The 16,297-nt window shown below is 43.2% G+C and overlaps 1 protein-coding gene across 7 annotated transcripts in view; it reads left to right on the plus strand.

The window, feature by feature from the left end:
• The window catches only part of GPATCH2L (G-patch domain containing 2 like), a 47,036-nt gene extending 31,335 nt beyond the window's left edge, over positions 1-15,701 (plus strand). For 5 of the 7 annotated variants that reach the window (XM_061611802.1, XM_061611801.1, XM_061611800.1 and 2 more), the window contains 2 exons: positions 4,735-4,832; positions 13,999-15,701. In XM_061611802.1, coding sequence (XP_061467786.1) covers positions 4,735-4,832; positions 13,999-14,072 — 172 coding nt within the window. In that variant the 3' untranslated portion in view covers positions 14,073-15,701. The remainder of the gene's footprint in view (positions 1-4,734; positions 4,833-13,998) is intronic. The other 2 variants (XM_061611804.1, XM_061611803.1) reach the window with 1 other exon arrangement.
• Positions 15,702-16,297: the final 596 nt, after the last annotated feature.

Here is a 16,297-nt window from a genome sequence, read left to right on the forward strand (position 1 = left end):
GCTGAAGAAATTGTTTTCAAGGCAGCAGATTAATAAGCACTTTCCCCTCCTTTCATTAGTACAGTCCATATACTTTGCTTTCTAAAATTGAGGTAAGACAAGAACTTTTAACTATATCAGCAGTATGAGGGTCTGCGTGAAGGACTGAGACCCCAGGTCCTTTGAAAACTCATGAAATATAGAAAAGAACCATGTTTCTCAACTGAAGTCCTTTTCTGTCCTGAAGGCCCTCTCTCCCTCTCTCTCTCTCAAGGTCAATTGCAATTAAACATAAATTTTATGAAGTGTGTCTGTTTAATGTAGAGAGCTCCTTGAAATGCCTGATTCTGTCTTGTTTGCACTATGCATAGGGGAAAACAAGGCTCACTTTTTGGGGCAGGGGGAGTTATATTGCCAACCTAAATATGATGATTCTGGTGTTTCAACCTAGTACTTAGTAGGCAAGTGAAATTTTCCCTGCAGTTGGCAATCTACAGATCCACCACTTCTAGGTCCTCTAAGGTAAAGTTTAATCAAGGTACTTTATCACAGGGATGGCATTGGGAGAGAGGTGCATGGCTCAGAACCCTGTTCCTTAGGGCTGATTCACAGCAAGGGGGCATGATGCATGAACTGAGAAAATGTTCAAAAGATCTCTGACCATTGCCATTGTTGCTTTGTGTGGAGATGTGGTTGGATTTGAGGAGTACCACTCTCCCGAGGGAGTTACTTGGGATAGCAGCTGCTCAGGCCAGAAGCTGCACACGTTTGTGTCCTGCATCCAATGTAGTAGGACATTCTAATGCTTCAGTCTCTCGGATGTTCTCTCACTTTTTGTAGGGAAGGATACCAGTCTGGTTGGAAGTAGCACAGAAGTCTTTTGGGATAATCTTTGACTTCATGTGCAGAGAGATGTGAGTCACTCAGTTGGCTCAGAGGGCCATGACTGCATTAGTGCATAATGTAGGATTCCCGAGAATTGCTCATTGCTGTCTTGACCCTGTGTAAATTTGTGACAATTTTTTTTGGTCAAGACTGACAGGATTGAAAGAAAGTGGAGATGTAGAAGTCTTTGCTGTCGTCTTTTAAACACACTCAGCAGTACTTTGAGAAATGTGGACCGTACGAATGGAAGGTTTATGGAGTTTTAACGGACAGGTACTATTTTGTGGAAGTTAAGTCTCACTTTAAACAACTCATTATAAGCTACTCTTTTGCTGCAGAGTTCTTGATAGAGGCCAACGGCATTCTTTGTTAGCTTTGTTCAGTGTAACCTTTGTCTGCTGTTCTTATTGGTGGGATGATGGGAAGCTGATGAAGAAGTAGCTGTGGTGTACTCTGTGTATACCTGGACTGTCTATGTTCATATAGTGTGCTTAATAGGGTAGGTCTATTTCCTACTTCCCACATGTTTTCCATTGGGTGTTTGAATTCTCAGTACATAGATTTATGGAGCTAGCACATGCAGGGAGGAGTTGAAATGGACACTTTTAACCACCACTTTGATCCAAGCCAGAGAAATATCAATAGGCTCCTGATTTATTAACGGAAGGGAAGGTAATCAGTAAAAGATAAACTTGAATGAAATGTATGTTACAGAGATTTATGACTCAGTATCGTAAGTGTGTTAGCTGGTGGGTCTTTGTTGCCTGACTAGATACCTGCACTACTATTTATTTTATTTCAGGAAACTATTTCTAAAACTTTCTTACTTTACCACAGATATATAACAATAATATATATATATCACTAACAATTGGCGTAGTTGAAGAGTCTCATACATTTTATGATTTTGCCACCCAAGATGAGGGCAAAACACTTCATCTTTTGCTAATTGGGGATGTAGATGTGTTCAGTTCACAGAAGTACTATGGGCAGGACTGAACTACATGCCAGCATCATGGAAATTAGCTTTTATGGTAAAAATATTTGGATTATTCTAAATTATTTGGAATGAATTTCAATCTGGGACTGGTTTCAGAACAGAGCTGGCATTGGTTACCTTGGTGGATTATTTATGGCAGGGACTGGTTGGTGGGAATCCTGCTGGACCTCTCTGTGGCGTTTGATACCACTGACCATGCTATCTTTCTGTCCCATCTGTCTTAGTGGGGCTTAGGAGGCATTATGTTACTATGGCTCCAATTGTTCTGGGAGGGTAGTTCACAGAAGCCAGTGCTGAGGAAGTTCAATACCATTCCATGGCCTCTAGTTTGTGGGGTGCCTCAGTGTTCCATCTTATCTACATAAAACCGCATGGGGAAGTCATTGGAAGCTGAGCTGCCATCAACATCCTAATGGGACACAGCTCTACCTTTTCCTCTTGCAAATCCCAGGGAGGCTGTGGAATTTCTGAACAGGTATGTGCATGCAGTTCCCAAATAGATGAGGAAGAACAAGGTGAAGCCTAATTCAGATAAGATAGAGGTCCCTGTGGATTGGGAGATCTGTCAATCTGGAAAGACAAATTTATGTGGTCTTAGCTGGGGTTATACTCCCCCTGAAGGGCTGGATTCTTAGCTTGGGAGTGCTCTTGGATTCAGTGCTTTCTGGAGAAGCATGGGTTGTGACAGTAGCCAGGAGTGCTTTCTACCAGGTAAGGCTGGTATGTCAGCTGTGGTTCTGTTTAGAGCAGCAGAGCCTAATCTCAGTCACTCATGCTTTTGTTGCCTCAAGACTGGACTACTAAAGTTTGTAATCACCAGGATGCTAATGGGGGGCAGAAGGTTTGAATATGTGACTACTTTTGCACCAGTTGCACTGGCATTTTCAGGCCCAATTCAGAGTTCTAGTATTAATCTTTAAGGGCCTGAATGGTCTGGAACCTTAAGGGCTGCCTGCACCTGTATGATCTTGCCTGTAATCTAAACTTGTGTGCCTGCTGGTGAAACCAGTTAACTTGGTGAGCACACAAGGCAGGGCCTTCTTGCTGGTGGCCTGCAGTTATGGAACTCTGTTCCAATTAGCATTAGCTTGGTTCCTTCAATTCAAGAAAGGTTTAACTTTTTTTTAACAAACTTGATTTTTCATAGGATAATTTTGGTGATCTAATTCAGTATCTCTCACATGACTTTGACTCTATACACTCAGTGGTTCATATTCTATCTGAAATTGTGTTTTATTTATCTCTCTATATTATTTTCTGAGGTCTTGGCCCTGAAAAGTGACAAATGAACAAATGAATAAGATAAATAGTTCTGCCTAAATATTGGCCTTCCTGGAAGACCAGCAGCACTTGTGTAAAGTTTCATGGCTTTTTTATGTATTAACCGATTTAGGGAGTGGCCCAAGCTTCGTGGGCATGGATCAGGTTATAGTAATTGTTTAACACATTCAATGGAAACAGAAGCAACTGTTTTGACCAAGGCAACTAAACTTAAGAATTCTAAGTTTGGCTCATATTAAACTTACTTTAGCTCTATATTCTCTTAAGATGAAAATATATTGAAATTGATGACAAATATATTTGTGCATAGATAAGATTGTCCCATATTGAAGAGGAGCAAACTTAGCAAGGGATGAAAATGTTTGGATTGATTTTTCCCAATTCTTAATATATTTTCTTGACAAGCATGCATATTAATTACTTGCTTATAACAAGTAAAACATAAAAGCTCGCAACTAAATGGATCATGTATATGACCTTGGGGCATAAATTCAAAACTTTTGGTTTGCATCACAGAATTTATACCTGCTCAGAGTCAAGGTAGCCATTTGTGAAGCTGATTGATATCTGTTTGGCTGTGTTGTTGGTTTAAGCAAGAATCACTTACTTGGTGAGACAAAAATTCAGCACAGAATAGGGTGTGCTTCTTCTGCTGGCTGAAATCAATGGGTGTAAGTGTGTTTAACTTGATCCCTTATTGCGATCTAAGGGCCCACAACTTTTCAGAAGTAAGGGCTGGTAGTTTACTGGCAAAAGCAGTATTCCTTCCTGAGATGAAAAGCAAGTGATCATACTGTTTAGATAGAAATAGTAATCAAAATTTGCCAAAGCAAATACTTCTTGGATCATGCCTATAATGCTTCACCTCAGGTTTTTAATATATTAAAAGTATACACTTTTAACCTGTGTTCATTAAATTCAGATTGCATTTTTAAGCCAGATTGTTTTTTTTAAGTGATGGGTTTTAGTTTTACATAACTGAAATTTAAAACTAAAGTTAAAATCCAATTGATTAGGCATGCAGATCTGGTCTCTCTCATAGCCCTCTGATACAGCGGATTATGTGTGTTGACCACTCTTAGCTGTATGCAGCATCAGGAAAAGCACACATCTGACCTTTCTAAGTGCTGGTGCCTGTGTAATGCTGTCTGAGTGCAATTAAGCTGCTGGGAGTGGGTGCTCGCCTCTCTTTCTGGAGTGCAACCATGGCTGCTAGTCAGGTTTCCTATTTAACCAGGATCTGAAAAGTTTGGAAAGGGAGATGTTTCACAAATTTGCATCCCTCCCCAGGTATGTTTGCACAATTCTCTATGAACTTAAAAAAAAAGTTCTATAAGCCTTTTAAGCTGACTGTAGATATTCTCTAGTTTTTCATAAGCTGGTGGTTTCTATGCAGTATATGAACTGAGAGCATCACTGTTTTGAAGAGGATTTCTCCTTAAAAAAAGGAAAATGTTAACTGAATATGGTAAAAGATAATTAAGGTTCCTTGGCTGGTGCTTTCTTTATAAAGGGGCAATCAGGATTATGTTTATTGCCTTAATTTTTTTGATCTTCTTAATCTTTACACTTTGTTCCCTCCTCTTTAGGCAGACTAATATACATCTGGGACCTCCATGTTCAAGGGACATCAAGAGGAAGAGGAAGCCAGTAATGGCAACAGCCTCTCTTTCCAGCCCAACCTCCGGTAAATTGATGAACCGCATTATAAATGTTTTATGATTTTAGGTTGCTACTGTTCTGAAGGAGCACCAGATGCATGAGAAGATCTTAATTTTAAGAGAGACCTGCCTTTACAACTGATCCCTTCTAATATACCTATACATAGGCATCCTAGGGCAAGATTATATTTATTTTTCACTTGCACAAATGCCACATTCATTATGGATGCAGAAAGTTCCGTTTTGATGCCTGTGACAGTAGGTTGGAAAATGTGTGGGTAATACTTGATGAATAATCAAAAGATCAGTGAGAGCCCTGAGCGGCATGGCTTCTGATGGCTAGGGATAGGCTTTTGTTCCCTTCATAATATCTCCTTGCTATTCTACCTTTTGTGGCAGAATTGGTTATGCAACCAAGTATATGTGTGCTAACTTCATTTACATAATTTATGTAGTTTGCAGAATTTGGCCTTCCTCAGTAACCTCCAGCTGTGGGAGTTATAGGACACTCGGTTAGCAGAGGCTAGTTTACACAGTCTAACTACTAGCAGTGAACTCTTTGAGAATCTTAAAGGAAGTGGGAACTGGATGTTGGCTTCTCTTTTGTGTCAATTTCTAGGCCCTTTGCATAAAGAGCATCTTATTCATTGAGGGAAACTATGTTGTGCTTTGAGGGCATGCCAGCTCACCTAGCCTGGAGTATTTTCTTACTGCAGAGGGGGAGTGTGTTGGTAACCCAAGACAATCTAGGCCAGGGATGGGGAACCTTTGGTCTCCAGATGTTGCTGACCTGCAACTCCCATTATCCTTGACTATTGGCCATGCTTGCTGGGGCTGATGAGTGTTGCAGTTCAGCAACATCTGGGGGGCCAAAGATCCCTCCCCCACTTATGATCTAGACTGTGGGGTTGAATGACACCCATTGATAAGAACAATCTAGTAGAAAACATTTCTTTTAACGCAAAAATGAACTACCATTGACTAGCAAATGCTTGAATAGAACAAGGTAGCAATTAATCCACAAATAAGGAAGACAGCATAAAAAAAAAGTTCCAGAGAACTAGCTGCTTGATGTGCCTGCACCAGTGCTTTCTTCACTGCCAGTTTTAATGTTTTGCTCTCCTTTGGTTTCCTATATCTTGTCCCTTTGTGTTCTGGTCTCTACACTGCTTTGTGTGTGTGCTGTTCAGGCATGCTTCTTCCTCTTGGTTATTGTGCTGTGCTTTTGGGCATGTTTGGATGTGGTTCAAAAGTACACTAAATGCATATGCAGACTACCCTTGTACTACCCCTACAGGCACTAGAAGCTTTGCTTAGGTATACAAAATAAGTGTATGTGTGGTAGTGGTAGCCTTGAAACGTGTACCTGCCATAAGGCTGGGCCTACCATTAACTAGAATGAGGGGGCTTCCTTATGTAGCAGATGTTGTGGTGTGTAAAGAGTGGCAGTGAGCTGTTGGAGTACAAAGCTGCATCTGTACCATGTGGTGTGGCAAAAGCAAAATGGCTGTGCATGGGTATTAGTGCATAGGCGGATGTGCACACTGTTGTTAAAGACTAACAAGGAAGAAGAGGAGTCAGCAAGACAGTGAGTGGAATGAGAATAGTATTGCAAAACATTTGTCTGAACTGCCATAGGGGTTTTATGAGATTCTGTGTGTACTAAGAAACCTAGAAGTGCAATAATAGTTGTAATAAAACTGAGGATTAGATAGGGATTGCTCAGCTCCTGCGTGTAAATCATGCAAAAATGACCTGATGCAGGCAAACCTTAAAAACATAACCATTCATTATGTATTGTGACTCCTTTTGGGGGGAAATTTAGTTTCTCTCAGAAAGAGAGGGGAACAATCCCTGGTGTGCTATAATGCAGATCAACTCTTTCCAGCAACTACCTACTTTTCCAGGGTTCCTTTAATATAGGGGGTCCTGAGATTTTACCATGACTTACTAGCCAGCTACATATTGTGGTTGCTGCTACTTCTGCTCATTTAGTTCTCTGTGCCTGTTAGAGAACACTAGATTTGTGTCTTGTGTTGTGTTGAACTTTCAAGGAGTGGGAAGCACTGCAAACTGCTTTTGCCTGCTCCAGAGCTTAGTACATTGAGATCCTTCCTCACCAGTGTCAGAGGACTCATGTTGAACTGAGCAGGACCCATGCAGAGGGCCAAAGACATGATCCCAGGCAAGCTGGCAAGTGGATTAGACTGGGCTGGATTAGATTAATGATTTTATCGTGCTTTTCTGTCCCAAGGACATGCAAAAAGACTTAAAATATGAACAATACATTAAATAAGTCAAAACAATTGGAAACTAGGACTGTACATCAGATCTGGCCAAATCCTGGATCCCAAACCAAATCGGCCAATTAGGGTTGACTGGAGATGCATCAGGATTGGATTGAAGCAGCCCTGGGTTGGATCAGATCCATCCAAGTGATCTAGGGCTGTCAAAAGGGGGGACAGTCTGTCAGCAACTAGGGGGAAGAGAAAAGGAGATGTGCAGGCAGCCTGAGTACATCTCCTTCTCTACCCCCCCAACCATGCATTTAATTAGGTTTTTAAACCATAATTAAACACTGTGCAAGACCCCCTAAATTGGTTCAGGGCCCTGGTCATGTCAGGCCCTGATCATCCCAGGTTGGATTGGGGCTGCTCCAAAGTGCTGGATCAGACCCCATATCAGATTGTGCATAGCCCTGTTTGTTCCAAACAAACTGCCTTGCTGGTGATTTTAACCAGTGCCCTCCTGGGGCCAAAGCAAATTTTTAAAGCAACTGTGAAATAGTTTTGGAGGGAATAGCACCTTGTACATTCAGTACCAAACAACTTCAGACTCAATAAAAAGGAAATACAACTTTTGCAACCAGAGCTCTGAGTTATTATTATTGTTATTATTGTTACTTTTATTTATTTAATTAATTAATTAATTAATTAATTAATTACATTTTTAAACCGCCCTATAGCAACAAGCTCTCAGGGCGGTGTACAACAAGATAAAACACAATTAAAATACGAACAAGTGTGGATTATAAAACATATTTTAAAACAAAATAAAAATACAAATTAAAAATAAAAATTTCAATTACAATTAAGTTTAAAATTAAAATTAAATATAAGCTTAAAATGCATGGGCAAAGAGGTAGGTTTTTACCTGGCGCCGAAAAGATAACAAAGAAGGCGCCAGGCGTATCTCATCTGGGAGGGCATTCCATAGTTCGGGGGCCACCACTGAAAAGGCCCTAGATCTAGTTGCTGATCTCCGGGCCTCCCTATGAGTTGGGACCCGGAGAAGGGCCTTAGACGTCGAGCGCGGTGAACGGGTAGGTACATAGCAAGAGAGGCGTTCCATCAGATATTACGGTCTGATGCCGTTAAGGGCTTTATAGGTAAGAACCAACACTTTGAATCTGGCCAGGAAACATATTGGTAGCCAGTGCAGTTGGGCCAGAATAGGTGTTATATGGTCGAATTTCTTCGTCCCAGTAAGAACTCTGGCCGCAGCATTCTGCACTAGCTGAAGTTTCCGAATCGTCTTCACAGGTAACCCTACGTAGAGTGCATTACAGTAATCCAATCTAGAGGTTACCAGAGCGTGAATAACTGAGGCAAGGTTCTCCCTGTCCAGATAGGGTCGTAGTTGGGCTACCAGCCGAAGCTGGTAGAATGCATTCCGTGCCACCAAGGCTACCTGGGCCTCAAGTGACAGGAGCGGATCTAATAAGACCCCCAAACTACAGACCTGCTCCTTTAGGGGGAGTGTAACCCCATCCAGGGCAGGTCTGACATCAACCATCTGGGCAGAGTGCCCCCCCACCAACAGCATCTCAGTCTTGTCAGGATTGAGTTTCAGTTTATTAGCTCTCATCCAGTCCATAATCGCGGGCAGGCAGCGGTTCAGTACATTGACAGCCTCACCTGAGGAAGATGAAAAGGAGAAGTAGAGTTGCGTATCATCAGCATATTGAAAACGCACTCCAAAACTCCTGATGACCTCACCCAGCGGCTTCATATAGATATTAAAGAGCATGGGGGACAGAACTGAACCCTGCGGAACCCCATATTGGAGTACCCAGGGACTCGAGTAGTGCTCCCCAAGCATGACCTTCTGGAGACGACTCTCAAGATAGGAGCGCAGCCACCGCCAAGCAGTGCCTCCAATTCCTAAATCCCGCCCTTCCCCCCAGCAGGAGCCCAGGGTGGCAAACAAAAGCATCAAAAACATTAAAACCTTTTAAAAACAAACTTTAAAACACATTAAAACAAAACATCTTCAAAAACGTTACTTAAAAAAAGCTATCAAAACATCTTCTAAGATTTAAAACATTTTAAAAAGAAAGTTTTAAGAAAATATTATAAAGCAATTCCAACACAGATGCAGACTGGGATAGGTCTCAACTTAAAAGGCTTGTTGAATGAGGACAGTCTTCAAAAGGGGCCGAAAAGATAGCAGACATGGCACCTGTCTAATATTTAAGGGGAGGGAATTCCACAGGGTAGGTGCTGCCACACTAAAGGTCTGTTTCCTATGTTGTGCAGAATGGACCTCCTGATAAGATGGTATCTGCAGGAGGCCCTCACCTGCAGAGCGCAGTGATCAACTGGGTATATAAGGGGTAAGACGGTCTTTCAGGGATCCTGGTCCCAAGCTGTATAGGGCTTTGTACACAAAACTAGAACCTTGAACTTGGCCTGGTAGCAAATGGGCAGCCAGTGCAATTCTTTCAGGAGCAGGGTGACATGTTAGTGATAGCCTGCCCCAGTGAGCAGTCTCTCTGCCGCATTTTGCACCAGCTGCAACTTCCTGACCAACCTCAAGGGTAGCCCCACATAGAGCTCATTACAGTAAACCATGCTGGAGGTTACCAGTGCATGGACAACAGTGGTCAGGCTGGCTCAGTCCAGAAATGGCCGCAGCTGTCTTACCAGCCGAAACTGGTAAAAGGCACTCCTAGCCATGGAGGTCACCTGGTCCTCTAGCGACAAAGATGGATGCAGGAGCATCCCCAGACTACGAACCTGCTCTTTCAGAGGGAGTACAGCCCCATCCAAAGCAGACAACTAACCAATTATCAGAACTCGGGAACCACCAACCCACAGTGCCTCTGTCTTGCTAGGGTTCAGACTCAGTTTATTGGCCCTCATCCAGCCCACCACCGAGTCCAGGCAGCGGTCAAGGGCTTGCAAGACCTCTCCCGATTCACATGTTACGGAGAAATAGAGCTGAGTATCATCAGTATACCTCGCCGCAAATCTTCTGATGACCGCTCCCAAGGGCTTCATATAGATGTTAAACAGCATGGGGGTAAGATGGTACACTGCGGCACCCCACAGCACAGCTGCCAGTGGGCCAAAAGACAGTCACCCAATGCTATTCTCTGAGAACGATCTTGGAGATAGGATCGGAACTACTGTAAAACAGTGCCTTCAATACCCATCTCCCCAAGTCGGCCCAGAAGGATACCATGGTCAAGGGTATCTAAAGCTGCTGAGAGATCAAGTAAGAATAATAGGGTTGCACTCCCCCTGTCCTTCTCCCGATAAAAGTCATCCATCAGGATGACCAAGGCCGATTCAGTCCCATAACCGGGCCTGAACCCAGACTGGGATGGGTCAAGATAATCTGTTTCATACAAGAGTACTTGCAATTGCTGTGCCACAACCCTTTCAATCACCTTCCTTAAAAAGGGGGTATTTGTGACCGGTTGGTAGTTGTCACAAACCAATGGTTCCAGGGTGGACTTTTTCAGGAGTGGTCGGATCTCTGCTTCTTTCAAGGCGGCTGGAACCACTCCCTCCTGCAATGATGTGTTGACCACACCCTGGATCCACTTGGTCAAACCCCCTCAGCAAGATTTAATAAGCCAAGAAGGGGAAGGGTCGAGAGGACACGTTGCTGGCCGCATCAACGCAAGCACCTTGTCTGTGTCATCAGGCCGCATCAACTGAAACCATTCCCAAGAAGTGCCTGAAATAAGGGCACCTTGGGACAAAAAGCAAGTGCATCTCTTTTGACCTAAAAAATAAATAAATAGACCAACCACTTGTCCTATGTATGTATGTTATTCAAATATACACTTTATGTCTTGTTATAAGAACTACTTGAAAAAGGTACTGCTATGTAAATGAGGCAGACTCTTGAACAAAAACATGGCTGCCTCCATCACATCTAGTTTAACCCCAAAGAAACATGTTTTGGGGCACAAAACCAAACCCAGTGACTTTGGGGCAATTTTAAATCTCTGCAATGAATCTGTCACCAACTAACTGGAGCAGAGTATGAACTGAGAAGAAAGATTCAGTCCAGCACACAAAGTGCAGAATTTCTGAACACCCATTGAGGAATCTTCCAGATTCTGAACTTCAAGAGACATTCTCTACAGCAGGGGTGGGAACAAGTGGCCCTCCAGATCAGCCCCAGCCAGCATGGCTTATGGAGTCCAACAGCACCTGGAGGGCTACAAGTTAGCCAGCCCTGCTCTGCAGTCAGAAGAGTTAGAAATGAGCCTGCCTCCCCTTTATTAGAAAATAGTGGGGGGGGGGAAGAGAAAACAGCCAATATTCGAAGGAAGCAAAATACCTTTCTGTATGTTTGTGTGATGCATGGGACATGCACATTCCTGGCCAATGGATTGTCTCTCTTCTCCTCCCCCTGGCATGCTTTCAATCATCACTGACTTGGACATTTCCTCTCTGACTAGCTTGTTGGACTCAATTTTCTTTCACTGTAGATATAGCTTCACGTGATGACTTTTTGTGTCTCCAGTGAAAGATTGCTGTGAATCACAATTCAGGCCCAGACTTGAGAATTAGGGCATTTATACAGGCAGGGATGCCCCTTCTGGGCAAGACTATTCCTCCGAAACAGATCTCTGGCTGAGACCAACTGCTCTCATCTCACTTGTTGACCAGGTCCTGCTTCAGTGAGCTCCTTTTTTGCAACCCGGGTGCCCCAGAGAGGTGAAGGACACAGCCTGAGCTGGCTCCATCAGTCAGCAGAACAAATGGGCTTGCTCTGCCTAACATCGGGCCATCTCGGATTCCACCTCTTTTATAGAGATGAGTGATGAAGAGAGGCTCGTTCCGCTTTGCCGCTGTATTAATACACATCAGGGGCCAGCTCCCGGCACTAAATCACGCTACTGCATACATCTGTTATCGGACTCCTCACCAACGTGATGAACAAGACTGCAGATAGAGGCTTCCTCATGTCATTCTTTATAGGATTTTCCTAAAAGAATAAATAGCTGAAATCTCTGCCAACACTCTCCCCTGTCATTGTGATGAATTTAGCTTCTTTCTTAAACATGCAGCAACAAATCTTCCTCTGTCGTAGACCCCTCCCCCTCCCCACCTGCAGAAAGTTTTGTTGAATTTGACTGAATTTAGATGATGATAGTCAGGCTGCTGAAGATCCATGCTTCCATCCAGTGGTGGGAATGGAAGCATCAGTCTTGGGGCTTTATTTTTTTTTACCTACTCAGATATCCAGTGGCACATGTACAAGGTCATGCCCACTAATCTGGAACTACTATTCGTTGGCTCCTTACTTGCAATCTCTGTGATACGGTTCACACATAACTGCCCCATATGACCATCTAGCACCTACTGCTTCAGGAGCAGCTGCCATCACAAAAAAATGGGGCTATTATATATACCACCGCCACCACTCCACTGTGGAGACCCTGGATCTCACAAATGGCCACTTGCAACAAGGCCTGTTGCAGTTCCACATGCTCATGAGACAGTTGTGTGAGTGTGCATGCTGCCTTGCATCTGAATGGGTTAGACTCCAGTCCTCCATTGAAAGAATCCTTCTTTCTTTGTTGCTGGGCCTAGGTCAAGGCCTAGAATATTCTCTAGCCAGAAAGTAAACTGAATATAATCTGGTTCTGGACTAAACTACAGTAACCTTGCAGTTCCCCGTACCTTTTAATGCTGTGAGCAGCATTTAGGCCCTATTGTAGCTGAGCTTGCATTTGCTCATGGTCCGGCTGTGTTTTCTCAGGGGATGAGCTGGTTTCATAGGTGGCCTCCTAGGCAATGTGTTCTGGCCCTGCTCAGCTTATTTCAGTCACTTCAGTGGGCTTCAGTGGACCAAAAATAAAAAGTTGTCAGTTTTTTCCCCACTCCCTTTCTTGGAATGAGGGTAGGCACTGTGCTGCCTCAATGACATCGTGGTGAGCTATTTCCACCTTTTTTCATTCAAGTCTGATTGCCCTTTTGGCAGAAGAGGTCTCTTGCATTTTCCACAAGGTTTGATATGGTGCATTGACAGGATACCACCTTTATCCTGAAAGTTATGGCTTCACTGTTTCATTAAGGAACAGATGTGATTTCTTCCTGCTGACTGTGAATATTTGCAGGCAGGATTTTTAAAAAAAAAAAAAACCATGGATCTTGAGAAGTAGACTAAAGAGAGAAAAACAAGCAGACATGCATATTTCTCCAAGCCTGATCACAGAATGTTGGTTATTCGGCAGAGAATTCAAATTTTCATAAGCACAACCTTGGTTATACCGGAACACAAAGCGGGAACAGTTTGTTTGGTCAGATCACTTCCACAGCTGAGAGCCAGGGTGGGGAATCTGTGGTCATCCAGATGTTGCTGGACTACAGTTCCCATCATCCCTGACCAAGGGCCATGCTGGTTGAGGCTGATGGGAGGTGGAGTCCAACAACATCTGGAGAGTCACAGGTTCCTCATTCCTGGCTTGGAGCAATAGAAAGACTAATTTTAATTGCTGGAGTTCTCTAGTGCTGAAACCAGGAGTGGCTTTCAGAAGCTCTAGTTAGCTATATCACACTAGCACCATTCTCCCCCCTGGCACCCTGCAATCTGCATAAAGAGGAGAGTGCATTAATGATATATTTGTATTTCTGTTGTGACTTACTAGACAGAGCCCCTTCCCTCCCGAGCAACACACTGGTTAGGAAACAGGGCTTTTATTAGCAGTGTGTGTGGCTTTCAGAAGAGCTTTTTCCAAAATCAAATAGATAAGTGAAACAATGCTCTGGAAGCTTCTTCGGAACCCCATAAGCCTGGCTGAAAGTAAATTAATGGGATAGGCAGTCATGGCAGGGAAAGCACATGATGGAGTTTGGCACCTAAAATTTAATATGCAAAATGTACCTTGCTTTGACATCACTGTTCATTGTATTTCTCTTCTCTCTTTTTATTATGATGTTCCAGCGGCTTTATCCATCCACATAGATACATCAGATCCTGGCCTGCCTGTGCCACACTCCCAGAGGCACCAGAACTGACTGGACGGGCAGAATCCATTCATCAGAAAGAAGCATTGCTACTACCCTGGGCAACTTTTTAAAAAATGCCGCAGGAGATAGTCCTTGACTGCACTAGATGGAGGCAGCTCTTCTCTTGACAACTGGTTGGGCTTTTTCATATATTGAACTTCAGCGTATATCAGAATGTTCATCAAATGCCTTGTCTGGCAGTAGCTATCATGTCAGTGTTGGCATGTGACAGCCACCCCTGTCAGCATGATCCGTTTATCCCACTCATCCTGCAAATCATGTTTGTAAATTTATGTAAAAATGTATAATCAGTGTTGGGGTTTCCATTTTTCTAATGTTCCTGCTATTGCCATGCAAGTATTTGTTGCACACTCTCATTTTCAGCCTTAGCAGCAGCTGGTGGCATGTGCAAAATGGTATTGGTTTTGCAGATGCCTGTCTTTGTTGCAAATCTCTTCATTACTCAGGCATATCAGTTGTAGCAGAATTCAACAAAAGTTCTATTTACAATGCTTTGGGGAGGTTGAGCCTATGTCTCTGGTAAGTGTAAGAGCTGAAAACAAGCCAGTAGGAATCCCTGATTCAGAGTGAAGCTTAGCAGAGGAGAAACTGTTTTATCTGAGCTGGAATTTTATATTGGGAACATTTCCAAAAGCTACTTGTTGGTCTTTGTTTTGAGTAAATAGACTGGGTTAGTCCCCATCAGGTTGTTTTTAATACAGTGTCATACTTTCAGGTTTGTCCTCCAGTATCACTGAGGTATTCCGATATTGCTTTTAAACTAGGATTCCTTCGAATTTCTTTCCTCTGTCTCCTGTTGCATGAGCCAGTGGAACTATAAATGCACGGACTGAAGTGTCATGTCAGGAAGCTTTCCAATATATAACCTTAAAGTGAATGACAATGAAATGGACTCAACTTTAGCTGTTCTCTTTTGAAAGCTACTGTAAGAATAACTTGAGACATTAATCTGAAGTCCATATGTTGCTAATTTTAGGTATAATGTGGTTCCAGAGTAACCTTTGTGAAGGACAACCACTTACTCTATTGTCTTTAAATTGGGATGTTTCCTATAATATAAAAAAGGAATCTCCCTTCTTGTCAGTATGTACTGAGAAGGACATACTGTATTTTATTCTACATTTTCTGAGTACAGTGTTGTCACTACAGTGTGTGTGTGTTAGTTAAATAGTAGAGAGTGGGGCCTTCTCCCCACAACTCCTCCCTTGCGATCCTTTTTCCAGTATATGTGAGCAGGGCTGCAAACTAGTCCAGATTCCTAGGTACCAGCATCATAAGAACATAAGAAGAGCCTGCTGGATCAGGCCAGTGGCCCATCTAGTCCAGCATCCTGTTCTCACAGTGGCCAGCCAGGTGCCTGGGGGAAGCCCGCAAGCAGGACCCGAGTGCAAGAACACTCTCCCCTCCTGAGGCTTCCGGCAACTGGTTTTCAGAAGCATGCTGCCTCTGACTAGGGTGGCACAGCACAGCCATCATGGCTAGTAGCCATTGATAGCCCTGTCCTCCATGAATTTGTCTAATCTTCTTTTAAAGCCGTCCAAGCTGGTGGCCATTACTGCATCTTGTGGGAGCAAATTCCATAGTTTAACTATGCGCTGAGTAAAGAAGTACTTCCTTTTGTCTGTCCTGAATCTTCCAACATTCAGCTTCTTTGAATGTCCACGAGTTCTAGTATTATGAGAGAGGGAGAAGAACTTTTCTCTATCCACTTTCTCAATGCCATGCATAATTTTATACACTTCTATCATGTCTCCTCTGACCCGCCTTTTCTCTAAACTAAAAAGCCCCAAATGCTGCAACCTTTCCTCGTAAGGGAGTCGCTCCATCCCCTTGATCATTCTGGTTGCCCTCTTCTGAACCTTTTCCAACTCTAGAATATCCTTTTTGAGATGAGGCGACCAGAACTGTACACAGTATTCCAAATGCAGCCGCACCATAGATTTATACAACGGCATTACGATATCGGCTGTTTTATTTTCAAGACCTTTCCTAATTATCGCTAGCATGGAATTTGCCTTTTTCACAGCTGCCGCACACTGGGTCGACATTTTCATCGTGCTGTCCACTACAACCCCGAGGTCTCTCTCCTGGTCGGTCACCGCCAGTTCAGACCCCATGAGCGTATATGTGAAATTCAGATTTTTTGCTCCAATATGCATAATTTTACACTTGTTTATATTGAATTGCATTTGCCATTTTTCTGCCCATTCCAT

This window comes from Rhineura floridana, chromosome 2 (genome assembly GCF_030035675.1).
Source record: "Rhineura floridana isolate rRhiFlo1 chromosome 2, rRhiFlo1.hap2, whole genome shotgun sequence".
NCBI lineage: Eukaryota > Metazoa > Chordata > Lepidosauria > Squamata > Rhineuridae > Rhineura > Rhineura floridana.